At 50.3% G+C, this 17137-nt stretch overlaps 2 protein-coding genes across 20 annotated transcripts in view; one reads left to right on the forward strand and one right to left on the reverse strand.

Annotated features, from left to right (window-relative positions):
• Nucleotides 1-295: 295 nt before the first annotated feature.
• C11H2orf69 (chromosome 11 C2orf69 homolog) lies at nucleotides 296-8163 on the reverse strand. Of its 3 annotated transcripts, none has more exons than XM_039495263.1 (2): nucleotides 8020-8163; nucleotides 296-4029 (listed from the first exon to the last, which is right to left on the reverse strand). In XM_039495263.1, the coding sequence occupies exons 1-2, from the start codon at nucleotides 8146-8148 to the stop codon at nucleotides 3196-3198; spliced, it is 963 nt and encodes a 320-aa protein (XP_039351197.1). In that variant the 5' UTR covers nucleotides 8149-8163; the 3' UTR covers nucleotides 296-3195. The 3 variants fall into 3 exon arrangements, with proteins under 3 accessions (XP_039351197.1, XP_039351196.1, XP_039351198.1); XM_039495262.1 differs by lacking the exon at nucleotides 8020-8163 and adding an exon at nucleotides 6554-6900; XM_039495264.1 differs by lacking the exon at nucleotides 8020-8163 and adding an exon at nucleotides 4351-4402.
• FTCDNL1 (formiminotransferase cyclodeaminase N-terminal like) overlaps nucleotides 6928-17137 on the forward strand; it is a 110562-nt gene continuing 100352 nt past the window's right edge. For 10 of the 17 annotated variants that reach the window (XR_005586308.1, XR_005586309.1, XR_005586306.1 and 7 more), the window contains exon 1: nucleotides 6928-7118. Coding sequence is in view for 8 of the 17 variants with exons in the window: in XM_039495269.1 (XP_039351203.1) it covers nucleotides 7056-7118 (63 nt within the window). In the remaining 9 variants the exon portion in view is untranslated. Of the gene's footprint in view, nucleotides 7187-8671; nucleotides 8733-8759; nucleotides 9109-9161; nucleotides 9384-17137 lie in introns of those variants that run through there. The other 7 variants (XM_039495267.1, XM_039495268.1, XM_039495272.1 and 4 more) reach the window with 7 other exon arrangements.

Raw genomic sequence — 17137 nt, forward strand, 5'->3', positions numbered from 1 at the left:
TATGTTGTATATATATAAAAAAAAAAAAAAAAAAAAAAAAATTGCTACAGCGAAGTTTCCGAGATTTGAAAGTATATACACTTCTACACTAAATAGGTAATGAGGAACCTTGACAGTTTCACAGAGCTGAATCTTGTTCTAAAGGGCATTTTACTATATACAGTTAGGCAAAATATTTTACTGTCCCTCAGGCCAAACAGCAGACCACCTTATGCTTTTCTTAAGTAAGCCACTTTGACAACATTCAATACAAGGAGTACATGAACACAAATCCACAAAGTATACCTCACACCAGTTAACTGCAGATTCCTTGTTTAATATAGTTAGTTTTACATTCACACTGAGGTGGTTTCCCCCATAAAAATATTTAATTTTCCACATTGTTTGCACATATTTTTAGCATGCACTGAAGTGAATGACAGAGGCACAGTCCAAAAGAACACTGCAACTGTCTAGAGAGTGAAAAAACAGCCAAAATATTTCAAATTAAAAAACAGGGACAAATAGCAAATCTTAGAACAAGACCCACTCTTAAAGATGGAAACGCATTTTATAAGAACATTTATCTTCAAAGTAACATGGAAACTATAATATGATCAAATGTACTGGCTATTGTAAACCACTTCTGTTGTACTGATGATTCAGATTTCCTTAGGACAACCATCCAGACACCTAGAGGGCACTGCCAACCAGTATAAATAGCTCTTTTCACAGGTTTGTAATATCCTTTTAAAAAAGTGAAGGTTTCCACTTTGGCTAGCACTGAATATTGTTTTGAAATGTGCCTATTACAGAATAAACAATTCTCTTTTCTTTGTGTACCAAGATTAATAACTGCATGACTTTGGAAAAGATTTTTCATTACACACACACACACCAGTAAGGAACATAAGATGTATTTTTCAGTCTAAGCATGGATGATTTGCTTAAGACCTCTCAATTAGTAGATTTTTATTAAACAGGCTACAAAATGTGCTTTGTTGTCTTTAAAGCATATATTTCAAATAGAAAAACCCTGATTCCCACTTGTGTAGTTAAGAGTGCTACCAGGGGTAATCCTCTATTTTGGAATGTGTATATAAAGAAGGGTTATTAAAAATATATTGAAAAGATAGTCAATAAGTAGTGCTGGCTAAAGCTTCCAATGAAACTTGAACAGCAGCAGAAGCTGGATATCACATCCTTGTGGAAAGTTTAATGATTATGAATTCATTTTACATACTGTATACTATAATTTTCTCCATTGTTTAAAGCACTTTAATGTATAATTACTGAATAGGCTAATTTTTTTGTTCACTCATAAGCAAACATTTAAGCTTGTTTAAGTAGATTTAATCTCAACAGTTAGCTTTACTCTGAAAAGTGACTCTGTAAAACATGGTATTTAGTGTGCAATGTTTTTCACTTGCTTCCATATCAATTGCGCTAAGTTGACAAGTAAAGATTTCTCTAGAGTCTAGCTTGGATTTTTCATTCTTGCACACCACCATCAGTAAGATGTGTACATGCCAAATTATGTTTGTGACATCCATTTAACCTCCAGTGTTCTTACAAAGGGGTAGCTGAGGGGAATTAAACAATTGTGTGATTATGCATGAGGAAAAAAAGAATCCAGCCCCCGCTTTCAGCATTGTAGGGCTAAAAGGAGGAAAAAGTCAAAACTGTCACTAAGCAAGCAGATATAACCCTAAGTAAGGAACAAGTTGAGTATGATGCAATTTGTACATTCTCTTTTCAAAGTAGACCCACACTAACTTTTGGTAGCTCCATCTTCACAACCAAAGGTTGCTGTAACAATTGTTTTACGTACTTCCAGACAAAAATATTTTTTCAAACAACCATTGGTTCATCAACAGCTGTGGCTATCTTTAGGGTTATGATTTTCCAAGCCAAGATTCATTTATAACCTGGATAAATATGAAAAAGACTTGTAAGGCAACAGATTCTATCCCTCACCCATCTTGTAGTAGTTTTGAAATACATTCAACTTTTGTGCCTAAACTAGCTGACAGCATCCTTTGTACTTATCTAGTTTTGCACTTTGGTCAGAAAAAAGTTGCATAGAAAATTATGCTTCTGAAAATAAAGCTGTAGAGCTCTTTTGTGTGTGTGTGCAATATACTAACAAACGTTCATGGTTCTACAAACTGATCTTTCAAAACTCTTTGTGAAATTAAGAACATGTTCTAGAATTTACCATATAACTTGCAATATATTTCATGGCTTGATTTAGATGAACAGCAATTTGTTACAGATTCCAAAAAGGGCCCAAGTTTCAGATACAAACAGACTGACACACCTCACAGGTAACTGTTATAGTCAAAGCATACAAGTTGTAAAAGTTAGTCAAGCCTCAAGGGAATGTTGAAACAGTAAACTAAACACTAACGAGCTTTCTTGGTCATTTAAAAAAATTACACCTACATGTTTAATATTCTCTAGTCCCCAAATGAAAGGCTACACAATGGCAGATGGTTAGCAATTAGTTAATGGAACTTTCATAAGCACCTTGCCCTTTCCGTGGCTATTAGGAAGAAGAGACTGGCACCATTATTCCAAAAGTAAATGTCATTTTTACTTTTGCTTCATTTACGGAAAAAGTTACAGAACTAGCAGATTTAAACTACCCAGATAGTACAATTTGCACTGAAGTATATAACCAAGACTGTTCCAACTATCATTTTTTCCTTTATGCCAAAAAGCTAAAAGATTCTTGTCTTCTACTGGCAGAGGTCAAAATTAGGTTTCCCCAATAAAAGTGGCCTGACATTCAGAGGTACTGAGCATCTACAGCTCCTACTGACAGCAATATATGACTTAGGAGCCTAACTTCAGGCAGCAGGGTTGAAAATTTTGGCCACAGAAATCAGTTTCAGATTAAATACAAACATTTTACACAAAAACGTCCATCTGTTACGTTAAAAAATACATCTATATATGGACAGCTGTTACTTTTTCCCCCGAGAGAGTCATACAATCTCTCTTGCTATAGGAATATCAGCAAAAGCATCTAGGCTCTTTTGCCAAGCCTCTTCTTAAACCACATGAATTTATATATATACAGATTAACACATTAGAATGAATTTAGTGCTCTTCTTTAGAGACTGTCAGCGCGCAACAAATTGTAACCGTACAAGACTTATAATGTCAAAAGTGCTTATGCAAAGAACAGTACACACACGTTTATTCAAAGTCTCAAAATACTTCATGAACTCTGAAGTGGTTATCTAAGGAAGGGACTTCATCTGCAAAATGAAGCAGTTTATTTACTTGCACACCAAATTCTTCAAGAATCTGCAAAAATTTCTTGTGCTCCTTCCCAATCCATGACCTCATTGTATCAAACACTTGGTAAGGTGTAACATGAGCATGAACTGCAATCCCTGTCTCTGCAAATTCTTTCAACACTTCAGGGTCAGTAACCCAAGTATTGCTTCCTCCAGAGTGACCACCATCCAGCCAGTAAAATGCTCTTATATTTTTTATAAAGGCATCTGTGTTCTTGTCCTTTTTAGCTTCTTTTAACTCATAAAGCAGCTGGTTCAAAACCACACACCCTTTACTGAAGCCAATCAAAGTAAATGATGCTTCACCTATAGCAGATGGTGTACCAAAACTCATAGCAGAATTATCAGAATGTTCCCAATTTCTCTCTCTCTCTGATGCTGGACAACCATTTGTAGTAGGAACAGATTTTGACTTACAAACAGCTATTGTTTCATCCTTGTTGAAACTATACATACTCTTTTGGGACAGCAAAATGTTCTGGGTGATACTGAATGCATTAACTAGCAACACATGAAGGTGTGTGAAAGCTCCAAAGTCACTGCTGTGTTCTGGTGCTCCAAACAAATTGCTTGCCACAAAATTATCATAGCAGCTGAATTTGTGCAGATGCATACGGGAACATTTTACAACCCAAACATAACTATTAGGGAATCGGCGAGCGAGTATAGTAGCAATGTTTTCTAAACTCCAGCACTCCCATTGAAAGTTTTCTGGATGGCAGGCCATAACGTCATGATAGTTCTGAAAGAAATGAGACAGACAATACATTACTATGTTGTAAGAGTGCAGTGCTTCTGGTGAGCAAAGGTTTAACTTTTGGTTTGTTTCACACACACTACCACAAGTACTTATGGAAAGGGCTATGGCTGGCTGCTAGAGAGGGATACATGATTGTCTTTGGGAAAGTATGTCTCTGAGACATTCAATACCCAAGATCACAGGATGGTTAATCTCCAAAATGGGAAGCATGTGTTTTCTTTCTGATAAGTAAGATATGTAAACTTAAACAAGTCTTAAAGAAAAGATGTTGCTCACTGCACACATATTATAGCAAAATGTTACCCGCATTCAGTCTCCAAGTGTTGATTTTTATTGTGTTCTGGTGAATTCCCACTTCAAAAGGCAAAGATTCTGTAGACTACAGATTACATTAAATTATATTCAGCCTCACAAAAATACTAAATCACCATTATTGTTTGACCTTAAAATTTAAAATGTAAAACTATTTTAACAACATTTTAAGGATAAAAATACACAGGAAACTAATCAAAGACATCATTGATCTCATTTCTTTTTAAGATAGGTAATGCATTCTACTTATATCCACCTGGCTAGCAGTGCAAACAAAAACAACTCTCAGAAATATGGGTGGTCTTCCACAGCCCTATTTCTATTAATGGACTAGAACTGATTAGCTTTTCATGAAGGATAATGCAAGAGAAATGACACACGACTCTTGACAAACCAGACCTAGTTTACAGAGGACAAAGTCTATGATTCTTTGCACAGTCACAAACCTTAAAAAGTAAAAAAGCAAGATAAAATTTTGTTTGTGCAGGGTTTTTTTGCTTCATTCTGGTTATGGAGGAGGAAAAGGGTTTTTTCCCCTAACAAAAAGTTACTCTTCTACTTTTTTCACCATAGAAATATTGAAGTCAATAGGACTACTCAGAGACAAAGCTAAACATGTGGGTAAGCCTTTACAGGATCAGGGCCTCAATCTCTTTGAATCATCTGTGCAATAAATAATACTTCATTACCTCAGAAATACGTTGCGAGTATGAATTTGTTAGTGACTGTAAACCACTCAAATGCTCCCAACTGCCACAATAAGTTATTGTAACTGAACATCTCAATTATTGATACCAGTGTCAAGAACTTTCAGGCCAAGAAACATTAATTACTGGTTTTAGGTAAGAGTTTCTGTGAAAGAACAAGCCTATGAGCCCTGGTTCAAGCAGTTTATAAACTTCACCTGTGTAGCTTATTAGCTTCCAAATCTAAATAGCCAGACTTAACATTTTATAATGCATTAATGCATGGGGAGTTACTGTCAGAAAAAGAGAGAGTTATCTTCTTAGCATATGTGCAACGTGCCTCAAGTTGCACGTGACCAGAGTGCATCACTGAATTTGGTCTGCTCGTTGGATCTTTAGCTTGCCCAGGCACTGACAGGGAGCACAACATGAATGCTGATCCATGCCCGCTTCCCCTCTGTTAACTGAACCTTAAACCAAGCACTCAAGAGCCAGAAGACTACAGGAGCTAATGCTGCTCCACAGTTTGAGATTTACCATGTCCTGTTTCTTGTTAGATTTGTTACATTACTGATGATAATGTATGGGTAAATTGCTAACATTCTAGAGCAACCTTAATTTTTGACCACTCCATTTCACACCAATCTTGTTTTATTAGATTTTTTAAATAATTTTCAAACACATGCACACATCTTAGTTAATTCTATTTTCACACTAACAAAACAATTCAATTGTACAATAGGGAGCTGTTCACTCTAACCAGAACTGCAGTGCGCACAGTACAGAGAGATGAAACAAATCAGGCATCAACTTTACTCTACTTAACTGTAAAAACTCTCACTGTATGGAAATGTAAGTAGCTCCCAGTAGATCCAAGCACACAATACATTTAACATTGAGTTGCAATACATACCCTATAAGATAATCACACTAATAGGCCACACTAGTGGGAGGACTGTATTTATCTATCTATAGCAGCATTTTTATAATGCTTGCCAAAAGAACGGCCATACTGGGTCAGACCAAAGGTCCATCTAGCCCACTAGCCTGTCTTCCGACAGTGGCCAATGCCAGGTGCCCAGAGGGAATGAACGGAACAGGTAATCACCAAGTGACCCATCCCCAGCTTCTGGCAAACAGCGGCTAGGGACACCATCCCTGCCCAAAGGAGCAACATTCCCAAGTGCACCACTTCACAGCATTGTATGACCTGTTTGTCATGGACACACTGACAGGTGCTAGGAGCGCAGCACGCTACGCCAGTCTGAAAACGCCCCAACACACCATAACTCGCCTCGCCTCGCAAGAGTGGGTTTAGCCTGGCTTAGCAGCACAGGGAGCCCGCACCAGGGCTGCCCCGCGTCCCTCTGAGCGGGGCAGGAGGCGGCCCCGGCCCCATGAGTCTGCGCTGGGGGAGGGAACAGCGCGGGGCAGCGAGTCGTGCTGCTCGGCCCCCGCGCCAGCTCGCTGCGGCTCCCGGCCCCTCTCCCCGCCCCGCCGGCCGGTACCTGCACGTCCCCCGGGAAATAGACGACATGATGCCGAGGCGGCTGCGGCTGCTCCGGCGGCGGCAGCAGCAGCAACAGGTCGTTGGCTCTGCCGGGGTCGGCGCCCGGCACCTGCGGCAGCCGCAGCCAAGGGGGGCTCAGGCGGGCGGGGGAGGAGCCGCCGCCCGAGGGCCCCGCCCCGCAGCTCGGCGGGGCTCGGCACAGGCTCATGGCCCGGGCCAGGCAGAGGAAAGCCGAGCCGACCAGGCCCCTCAGCACCGAGCTGGCGGCGGGCGAGCAGCGCGAGCGCCTGCTCATAGGAACCCCCAGCCCCGCGCTGGGCCTCGCGCCGCGGCCGCAGCACCAGGCCACACCTGCCGCCGGTCTACAGCGCATGCGCGAGCCGAGGGGCGGTGCCGCCGGAGCGGAGGGGATAGGTCCTATCCGCAGAGAGAGATTTAGGGGCGTGGTCTGGGGGAGCTCTCCCCATATTGGCGGTTTCGCTTCCCGCGTCTTCTTGGAAATGGAACAGGGGAAAGACCACCGTGAAAGGGCTGAGAGGGGATGGCGATACGCATGCGCACAGGTTCTGTTCGTGTCACAGACCTTTGCCAACGGCCTAACGGCTCCCTCGTAAGGGAGGCGGCAGTACAAGTAAAAGCGATAACTGCCCGTTGCTGACCCTGCGGCCAGCGCAGGAGGGGGGATGGGAGGCAGCCAGGCCCAGAGGGTGCGCGGCCTGCCTGGGCCCGCTGCCCCGAACGGGTCCAACCGCCCCGCACCTGCCCAAGGCTCTGGGAGGGAGTTTGGGTGCGAGCTCTGGTCTGGGGCAGGGGATTGGTGTACAGGGGGGAGGGAGTTTGAGTGCAGGATGGGTGGGGCTAGGGTGGCCAGACAGCAAGTGTGAAAAATCAGGATGGGCGTGGGGGGTAATAGGTGCCTGTGTAAGAAAAAGCTCCAAAAATTGGGACTGTCCCTATAAAATCGGGACATGGTCACCCTAGGTGGAGCTCTGGTCTGGGGCAGGGGTGGGGCTCTGGGAGGGAGTTTGGGTATGAGCTCTGGTCTGGAGCAGGGGATTGGGGGGCAGGAGTGGGGCTCGGGGAGGGAGTTTGGGTGGGTGCTCTGGTCTGGGGCAGGGGTGGGGCTCTGGGAGTGAGTTTGGGTTTGATGTCTGAGCTGGGGTTGGGGGCAGGGGTGGGGCTCTGAGAGGGAGTTTCGGTGGGTGCTCTGGTCTGGGGCAGGGGTGGGGCTCTGGGAGGGAGTTTGGGTGTGAGCTCTGGTCTGGAGCAGGGGGTTGGGGGGCAGGGGTGGGGCTCTGGGAGGGAGTTTGGGTATGGGGTCTGAGCTGGGGCAGGGGGTTGAGTGTGGGAGAGGGTGAGGATTGCAGTGCTTTCCTTGGGCGGCTCCCGAAAGTGACCTGCACACCCCTCTGGCAGAAGCTCCTAGGTAGGGGGCTGGAGGGGTTTCTGCACACCGCTGCTTACAGGCAGTTGGCAGGGTCGGCGCTCAGAGTGGGTGCAGTGTGTGATTAGTCCCCCCCTCCCCCCCAGGGGCCGCAGGGGCGCGCTGGCCACTTCCAGGAGCGGGCAGGCAGGAAGCCTCCTTAGCACCATTGCGCTGGTGGTGGTGGTGGGGACCCCGGGCCCTTTTTAATTGCCCAGGGTGGCAGGCGGGGTCTGGAGAGAGACCTGGCCCCTAACTTTAGTGGAGCTGGGCACCTGTGCTTTCATATTGGTGGAGCACGGGCCCGTACAACTCGCCGCCCCTGCACAGGACTGCATTCAAGCAGCATGTCATCACAACACAATGCTGGGTTAGGATAGGAGATGTCACAGCAGCACCATGTTAACATAGTATTATGTCACAGTGCTTCATTGTGATGCAGTGTTGCAGTGCCAAGTGAAATGAGCATTATGTCAACCCATGATGTCACAGCACTATGTAAAAATTGTTGCATGTCTCAATGTGATGTCATGGCCACATGTTGAAAAATCCATGTCACAGAGAGTGATAGTACTATGTTCAAATAATACCTTGTTGAGTTGCTATGTTATGGTTAATCAACCCCTGTGTGAATCACGATTTCACAGACTGCATGAAAATCCTGAAATTATCCGAATACCGAGATTTGTCCAACCACAAGGAGGCAGAATTGGGGAATGTCTGCTTCTGCGTCCCCACTGTTGGAGAAATCATGGTATTGGGCTAATTTGATTGTTGGAGGTTTGCTTCCTTTCTGGCCGGGTGATAGGAGAGGGGGCTGGTGCTGACAATGTGTGGCCATTAGGAGCCTCCACCTAGCCTAAGACATTTTGAAATTTATTAAATTAATAGAGGACAATGTAATGGGATGGCCAAACCCCACACTGGCCCAAAAGGGTTAAAGGACGTACTCATCTCAGGTAGCTCCAGCCATCCAAACCTGCAGAGCATGCACCAAATGGAGATGAAGGTTAGAAGGGAGCAACTCAGCTGAGATGAGGGAGGAAGATTGACCTATTTATCCTGAGGGCTGCTGAAGAAGCCTCCCTGTGAGGACAAAGACTGCCTGCTGAGGCCTATTGGGGCTGAAGGTTCACTTGTCTTTTTCTATCTCATGTTGGGCTTGCAAGATGTAGGGGGAGACAGTAGGAAGTGATCCAAGGAGGCAGCTCTGGGGGCATGCCAGAGTGCCTGACACTGTTTCTCATAGGACTCTGGGTCAGAGCCTGGTGGAGTGGGAGGGCATGGGCTCCCCTGCTAACCGTTCTTGTTGCAGGAGGGGCACAAGCCTCATTTACACACGCCTCTCGTAAGGAGAGGGTAAAGATGTTGAAAACCCTGATGTGAAGCTAAGCCACATGCAAAGGTTAGGAACTGGACTGAAGGCCTTTTCTCCTGGGAGGTGTGGCACTGGAAACTGGGTGTGCTAATCACTAGGCAACCTGGCTTTCTGAGGACTCTGTTACAGATAAATTTTCCCTTCCGGGGCATGGAAGGCATAGAACATAACGTATTAGTGAGGCTTCTCTGTGTTTGAGTGGGGTGGTGGTGGTGACAGGATAGCACAGAGGATCTTTTAGAGAGTTGGGCAAGTAGATCCACTGGCTAGATGCTCTCACTTACGGTGGGCTGCTTCAGCCCATAGGTTGAAGTAGTGGCCATGGAGTGGCTGTTCTGGGGCCCGGACTGGTGGTAGATTCTGCCTCTCTTCCCGAGTGCACAAGCCATGTACATTTGCACCATCCATATGCATTTTGGGGCTTCTGTATACAGGAGAGGGGTTTTTGTTTGTTTTTTTTACTGTAATTTAGTTTCTTTGGCACAAACTGCCTTACATAAAAGTTCTTTTCTCAGTTTAGCTGGTGTCTTTATCCTGTTTTCATTAAACCTGCTTTGGAAGCAACAGAACTTTCAGAATTAGTTATACTGCTATAAGGTTCAGGTGGATGCATCCTCATTTTGAATTAGCTGTGCTGTTTCAGGTAGTCCTCGCTCCCGCTATTATTCCACACTTCATTGCCTCACATCTGGGTGAGCATGTTTGGTTTTTCTTCGAGTGATTGCTCCTATGCATTCCAGTTAGGTGTGCGTGCCGCGCGTGCACGGCTCTCCGGAACATTTTTACCCTAGCAACTCCGGCGGGCCGGCTGGCGCCCCCTGGAGTGGCGCCGCTATGGCGCCTGTTATATACCCCAGCCGGCCCGTCCGCTCCTCAGTTCCTTCTTACCGCCCGTGACGGCCAGTTGGAACTGTGGAGTGCTCTTTGTCCTCCACTACCCTAGCTCTCGCTACTTTCTCGTGTATATAGTTCGTTTAGTGATTAGTGTAGATAGTTTCTATTAGTTAGATAGTTTTTAGGATAAGGTTAAGGGGGGTTTTCCCCTCCCTTTCCTCCCCCGGTGCGGGCTCATGCCCAAGGCACCGGGCTTTAAGCCCTGTGCATCTTGCCAGCGGCCTATGCCAGTGGGGGATCCGCACGACTCCTGCCTCCGGTGCCTCGGCGAGAGTCACAGGGCAGATAAGTGCTCTATCTGTTCCTCTTTCAAACCCCGGACGCGTAAGGAGCGGGACATACGCTTAAAGCAGCTCCTCATGGAGGCTTCGCTCCAGCCCCCGGCACCGTCCGCGCCGGCGCCGAAGGCTTCATCGGTCTGGAGCGCACCGCCAGCCCTGGACTGTTCCGGCACCGAGACTCCGCGACTGCAGCCACCGGCACCGAAGGCCCGGCACCGCTCCCTGTCGCCATCAAGGAAGCGCAAGCCGGCGAAAGCGGGTGCCAAGCCCCACGCTGAGGGCCCAGCAGCCAAGACTATTGCGCCACCTGCGGTCCCCGCTGTGGCTGTGCACAGGACGTGCACCGGGCCGTTGACTCCGGCGCCGCAAGGGCCGTCGAGTCCGGCACCGCCATGCTCCCCGGCACCGGCCGTGGTTGAGCTCCGGCTGCCATCGACGCCAGAGACTTTCTCCACGGCGCGCGAGCTGTTGTTTCGGCGGGAAAGCCGGCAATGATAATACGGCCCCCCTCTCCGGACAGACGGCACGGATGACGCTCCCGGTCCCGCCGCAGGTCACCGTCCCGTCGCTCGCGATCTCGGCACCGCTCGCCATCGCGGTACCGGTCGCCGTCCTGACGCCGGTCGCAGTCCCGGTACCGTTCGACATCGCAGTACCGGTCGCACTCCCGGCGTCGCTCCAGGTCCCGATCACCTGCGCGTCGGCACCGACGGAGGTCTGCTTCCCGGCACCGTTCCCGGCACCGCGACTCATGCAGCTGCTCCCGGCGCCGCAGGTCCGGATCCCGGTCGAGCTCCCGGCACTGGTCGAGCTCCCGGCACCGCAGCGGACGTTGGTCTTGGTCACCATCCTGGTACCGTGCAGACCGGCACCGATCCTCGGCACCGTCCGGGGACAGACTGCCTCAGTCGGCGGCGCAATTCGTCAGCGCCTCAGCGCCTCCATGGCCATCCCACCCTGCGTCGGTTGCCTCCGGGGCAGACAGTAACGGGCACCTGCCACCTACCCCACAAGGCCAACCTCAGGGGGCACAACAGTGGGGCTTCTGGGTTCCCTGGGCCCAGTACGAGACTCAGGGGGTGCCATTCCCTCCAAGAGCCCCTGGTACCGAGCGCAGGGTACCAGAGGCGACCGTCAGCCGACCGGCCCCTTCGTCACCGGGCGCGGTTTCCATACCGCCTGATCCCCAGAGGCACACGCAGCCCGACCCAGCCGACGAGCAGTCAGCAGATCCATCGACGGAGGCTGTCGTCCAGGGCTTAACCTCCTCGTCCTCACCTGACGAGGCGGTGGCCGGAGCGTCGGCCAAGGAGCCTCCGCCGATAGACCTAAAGGTGCACCAGGACCTGCTTCGCCGCGTGGCGACGGCTATGGCTCTCCCCGTGGCGAAGGTCCAGGAGGACGAGGACCCCATAACGAATGTCGGAGCAGAGGCTCCAGTGCGCGTGGCATTAGCGTTCGTGCGGACGATACAGAAGAATGCCACCACACTCTGGCAGACGCCTGCGTCCATCCCTCCTACGGCCCGGGGGGATGAGCGCAAGTACTCTGTCCCCCCCCACGGGCTACGAGTATCTATATACTCACCCGACCCCGGACTCGTTGGTCGTTCAGTCGGTCAACGACAGGGAGAGGCATGGTCAACCTGCCCCTGCGCCAAAGTCGAAGGACGCGCGCCGAATGGACCTGTTAGGCCGCAAGGTCTACTCGGTGGGCGGCTTGCAACTTCGCATCGCCAACCAGATGGTCCTCCTCGCCAGATACGTGTACGACATCGTGGCGTCCCTGGCGAAATTTACAGAGCTCCTACCAACAGCCTGCCACCAGGAATTCTCCGCGTTGTTGGAGGAGGGAAAGAAATCGTCCAGGTCCTCCATCCAGGCCGCTCTTGACTCTGCGGACTCGGGAGCTCGGACCTTGGCCTCAGGGGTGGACGCCCGAGGATGGCCGATCACTCTCCCTACCGGATCCTACCCTTTTGTTTTACAACCGCCTTTCCCATTTCTTTTCGGCGTGGGCCCGAATAACAACGGACAACTGGGTGCTTCAAACAGTCCAGTCGGGATACCACCTTCAGTTTGTTTCGCCCCCCCCCCTTCCCACCCACCCTCCCTGTCCCTCTTCAGGGACCCCTCTCACAAGCAACTCCTCTTACAAGAGGTCCAGACTCTGTTGAGCGTGGGTGCCATAGAGGCAGTGCCTCAAGACAGGCGGGGCAGGGGATTCTATTCCCGATATTTTCTCATCCCCAAAGGGAAAGGAGGGCTACGTCCTATCCTGGACCTTCGCGAGCTGAACAAATATCTGCTCAAGCCCAAGTTTCGCATGGTCACCCTGGGGACCATCATTCCCTCTCTGGATCCGGGAGACTGGTTTGCCGCCCTCAACATGAAGGACGCCTACTTCCATGTCGCGATCTACCCTCCCCATCGACGCTACCTGCGTTTCGTGGTAAACAACGCACACTACCAGTTCGCAGTGTTGCCATTTGGCCTATCCACCGCACCGAGAGTGTTTACCAAGTGCATGGCAGTGGTTGCCGCAGCCCTCCGCCGTCGTCAGATACACGTCTACCCGTATCTCGACGATTGGCTGGTTCGCGGAACGTCTCGGCGCCTGGTAATGGGCCAGATGGCAGAAATCCTGTCCCTCTTTCAGCGCCTCGGTCTTCTCATCAATGCCGAGAAGTCCACCTTGATTCCGTCACAGCGGGTGGAGTTCATTGGAGCAGTCCTCGACTCCTCGTTGGCCCGCGCCTGCCTACCGCGATCTCGGCACCAGACGATGGTCTCCATCATCCAGGACCTCGTCACCTTCCCGACCACGACGGTGCGATCCTGCCTCCGCCTCCTGGGCCACATGGCATCGTGTATGTATGTCACCGCGTACGCGCGGCTCCACCTCCGCCCGTTCCAGTCTTGGCTCGCGTCGGTTTACCGGCCGCATCGAGATCCCATCGACATGGTGGTCACGATCACCAAGCCGACCCTCGAGTCCCTCTGCTGGTGGCTCGACCCGGAGGTCGTGTGTGCGGGAGTCCCGTTCCACCCTCCTCGTCCATTCGCCACTCTGACCACGGATGCTTCAGCGCTCGGTTGGGGAGCTCACCTGGGCGACCTTCACACCCAAGGTCTTTGATCGCCCCAAGAGCTCGCTCTCCACATCAATATCCGCGATCTGCGAGCGATCCGTTTGGCATGTCACACCTTCCGCGCCCGCCTGCAAGGCCTCTGTGTGACAGTGTTCACGGACAACACCACGGCAATGTTCTACGTGAACAAGCAGGGCGGAGCCCGCTCCTCCCTCCTCTGCAAGGAAGCGCTGCTCCTGTGGGACTTCTGCGTAACCCACTCGATTCACCTGGAAGCGTCCTTTCTTCCGGGAGTGCAGAACACGCTGGCCGACCATCTCAGCAGGTCGTTCCTCTCCCACGAGTGGTCTCTCCGTCCCGATGTCGTCCACACAATCTTCCGGAGGTGGGGGTTTCCCCGGATAGACCTATTCGCCTCCAAGGCGAACAGGAAGTGCCACCTGTTTTGCTCGTTCCGGGGTCACTCGCCGGGCTCCCTGTCGGACGCCTTCCTTTACCCCTGGAAGGATCACCTCTTCTACGCCTTCCCCCCGTTCCCGCTCGTACACCGGGTGCTACAGAAGCTGCGGAGAGACAGAGCCAGCGTCATACTCGTGGCTCCGGCCTGGCCGAGGCAACATTGGTACACCCTGCTGCTCGAGCTCTCCGTTCGGTATCCCATCCCTCTTCCATTATAGCCGGACCTCATCACGCAGGACTTCGGCAGACTCCACCATCCGAACCTGCAGTCCCTCCATCTTACAGCTTGGTACCTGCGTGGTTGACCCACGCGGAGAGGGACTGTTCAGCGGCCGTACAGCGAGTCCTGCTCGAGAGTAGGAAGCCTTCCACTCGCTCCACCTATCTGGCGAAATGGAAGCGGTTCGCGCTCTGGTGTGACCAACGAGGCCTCAATCCCTTCGTAGTCCCTGTCCCTACCATCCTGGACTACCTCTGGTACCTTAAGGAGCAAGGTCTGGCGGTCGCCTCCTTGAAGGTACACCTGGCAGCAGTGTCCGCCTTTCGTCCACCTACGGGAGGTCGGTCCATCTTCTCCAACCAGGTGGTTTCCCGCTTCCTTAAAGGCCTGGATCACTTGTACCCACCGGTGCGGCGTCCTGCCCCGAACTGGGATTTGAACCTCGTGCTGGCCAAGCTGATGGGTCCCCCCTTCGAGCCTCTAGCCACGTGCTCTCTGCTCTACCTCTCCTGGAAGACAGCCTTCCTCGTCGCGATTACATCAGCAAGACTAGTCTCTGAGCTCCGTGCTGTAATGGTTGGACCATCATACACCGTCTTCCACGGAGACAAGGTGCAGCTTCGACCACACCCAGCCTTCCTCCCCAAGGTGGTGTCGGCCTTCCACCTCAACCAGGAGATCTTCCTCCCGGTCTTTTTCCCGAAGCCGCACGCCTCCCCTCAGGAACAACAGCTTCACACCCTGGACGTCCGCAGGGCCCTTGCCTTTTACCTCGAGCGGACGAAGCCTTTCCGGCGTTCGACCCAGCTGTTTGTGGCAGTCGCCGACCGCATGAAGGGTGAGCCGGTCTCCTCCCAGCGGATTTCTTCCTGGGTGACGGCATGTATTCGGACATGCTACGAGCTTGCTCGCGTGCCACCATGCCGCCTCACTGCTCATTCAACGAGAGCGCACGCCTCGTCGGCCGCCTTCCTGGCCCATGTTCCCATCCAGGACGTCTGTAGAGCGGCCACCTGGTCTTCTGTCCACACCTTCGCCTCCCATTACGCGTTGGTGCAGCAATCTAGAGACGATGCAGCCTTCGGCTCCGCAGTCTTACACTCTGCCACGTCTCACTCCGACCCCACCGCCTAGGTAAGGCTTGGGAATCACCTAACTGGAATGCATAGGAGCAATCACTCGAAGAAGAAAAGACGGTTACTCAACCGTAGTAACTGTTGTTCTTTGAGATGTGTTGCTCCTATCCATTCCAGACCCGCCCTCCTTCCCCACTGTCGGAGTAGCCGGCAAGAAGGAACTGAGGAGCGGACGGGCCGGCTGGGGTATATAACAGGCGCCATAGCGGCGCCACTCCAGGGGGCGCCAGCCGGCCCACCGGAGTTGCTAGGGTAAAAATGTTCCGGAGAGCCGTGCACGCGCGGCGCGCACACCTAACTGGAATGGATAGGAGCAACACATCTCGAAGAACAACAGTTACTACGGTGAGTAACCGTCTTTTATCCATGTGCACTCCACAGCTCTAGGGTCATCTTGACCACTTTCCTGTTTAAACCCTAGCACACACCTCAACACACCCCTTTGCAATTCTGGCTCCTGGCAAATTCATATACTGAATCCAGTATACCAATCATGACCCTGCATCTATGTGGTCCCATTCTGAAGTCCTGGACTTCCTTTCCAGAAGCCATGGAGAGGAGAGGGCATGTCCTGTCTCATCTTAACAGGAATCGCTGCAATGCAAATATTTATGAATGGCACATGCAGAAAATGCAGAAGGGGTACTCTGGGGCATGCCCCAGTGCTGTGCCAAAAGCCAAAGAGCTCTGGCAGAATTACAGGAACAGAAGAGACAAAAATGAAATTGCTGAGAATGCTTACAGTACATGCGCTTACTCTGAGCAGCTGGACTGTAATTTTTCCAGGCAGGCCACCATGAAACCCCTCTATATGCAGAAAGCAACCTGTCTGCTGCAGGTCCTCCGTCAGACAGCCGAGATCTCTTCAGCCTATCTAAACCTGAACAGCTGGGGCATTTTGCAAAGGCACCCTCTTTGGCTGCTCATATAATTTAGAAAGTCTCTTAACCTCTGCTTCTCACCCACCAGGGAGGGTCTCTCCCTCGCTCTCAGATGTTGTGCAAAACAAAGCAGGCACCCATGACACCTATGAAAAAGGTAGATATTACTCAAACTTCCAGGCTTGTCATGAGACACCTCTACCTTCCCTTCAGGCTTTCAAGGAAGCTCCACTGTCATTTTACATAAGAACATAAGAAAGGCCATACCGGGTCAGACCAAAGGTCCATCTAGCCCAGTATCTGTCTACCGACAGTGGCCAATGCCAGGTGCCCCTGAGGGAGTGAACCTAACAGGCAATGATCAAGTGATCTCTCTCCTGCCATCCATCTCCATCCTCTGACAAACAGAGGCTAGGGACACCATTCTTACCCATCCTGGCTAATAGCCATTTATGGACCTAGCCACCATGAATTTATCCAGTCCCCTTTTAAACATTGTTATAGTCCTAGCCTTCACAACCTCCTCAGGCAAGGAATTCCACAAGTTGACTGCGCGCTGTGTGAAGAAGAGCCTCCTTTTATTTGTTTTAAACCTGCTGCCTATTAATTTCATTTGGTGACCCCTAGTTCTTGTATTATGGGAATAAGTAAATAACTTTTCCTTATCCACTTTCTCAACATCACTCATGATTTTATATACCTCTATCATGTCCCCCCTTAGTCTCCTCTTTTCCAAACTGAAGAGTCCTAGCCTCTTTAATCTTTCCTCATATGGGACCCTCTCTAAACCCCTAATCATTTTAGTTGCTCTTTTCTGAA

Source organism: Mauremys reevesii, linkage group 11 (genome assembly GCF_016161935.1).
Source record: "Mauremys reevesii isolate NIE-2019 linkage group 11, ASM1616193v1, whole genome shotgun sequence".
Taxonomy (NCBI): domain Eukaryota; kingdom Metazoa; phylum Chordata; order Testudines; family Geoemydidae; genus Mauremys; species Mauremys reevesii.

Excerpts from the sequence above, each read along its gene's own strand:
- C11H2orf69 (XM_039495262.1), bottom strand. The coding sequence starts at position 6,850 with ATGAGCAGGCGCTCGCGCTGCTCGCCCGCCGCCAGCTCGGTGCTGAGG. Across the intron at positions 4,030-6,553 it reads ATTTCCCGGGGGACGTGCAG|AACTATCATGACGTTATGGC; the intron begins GTACCGGCCGGC and ends CATTTCTTTCAG.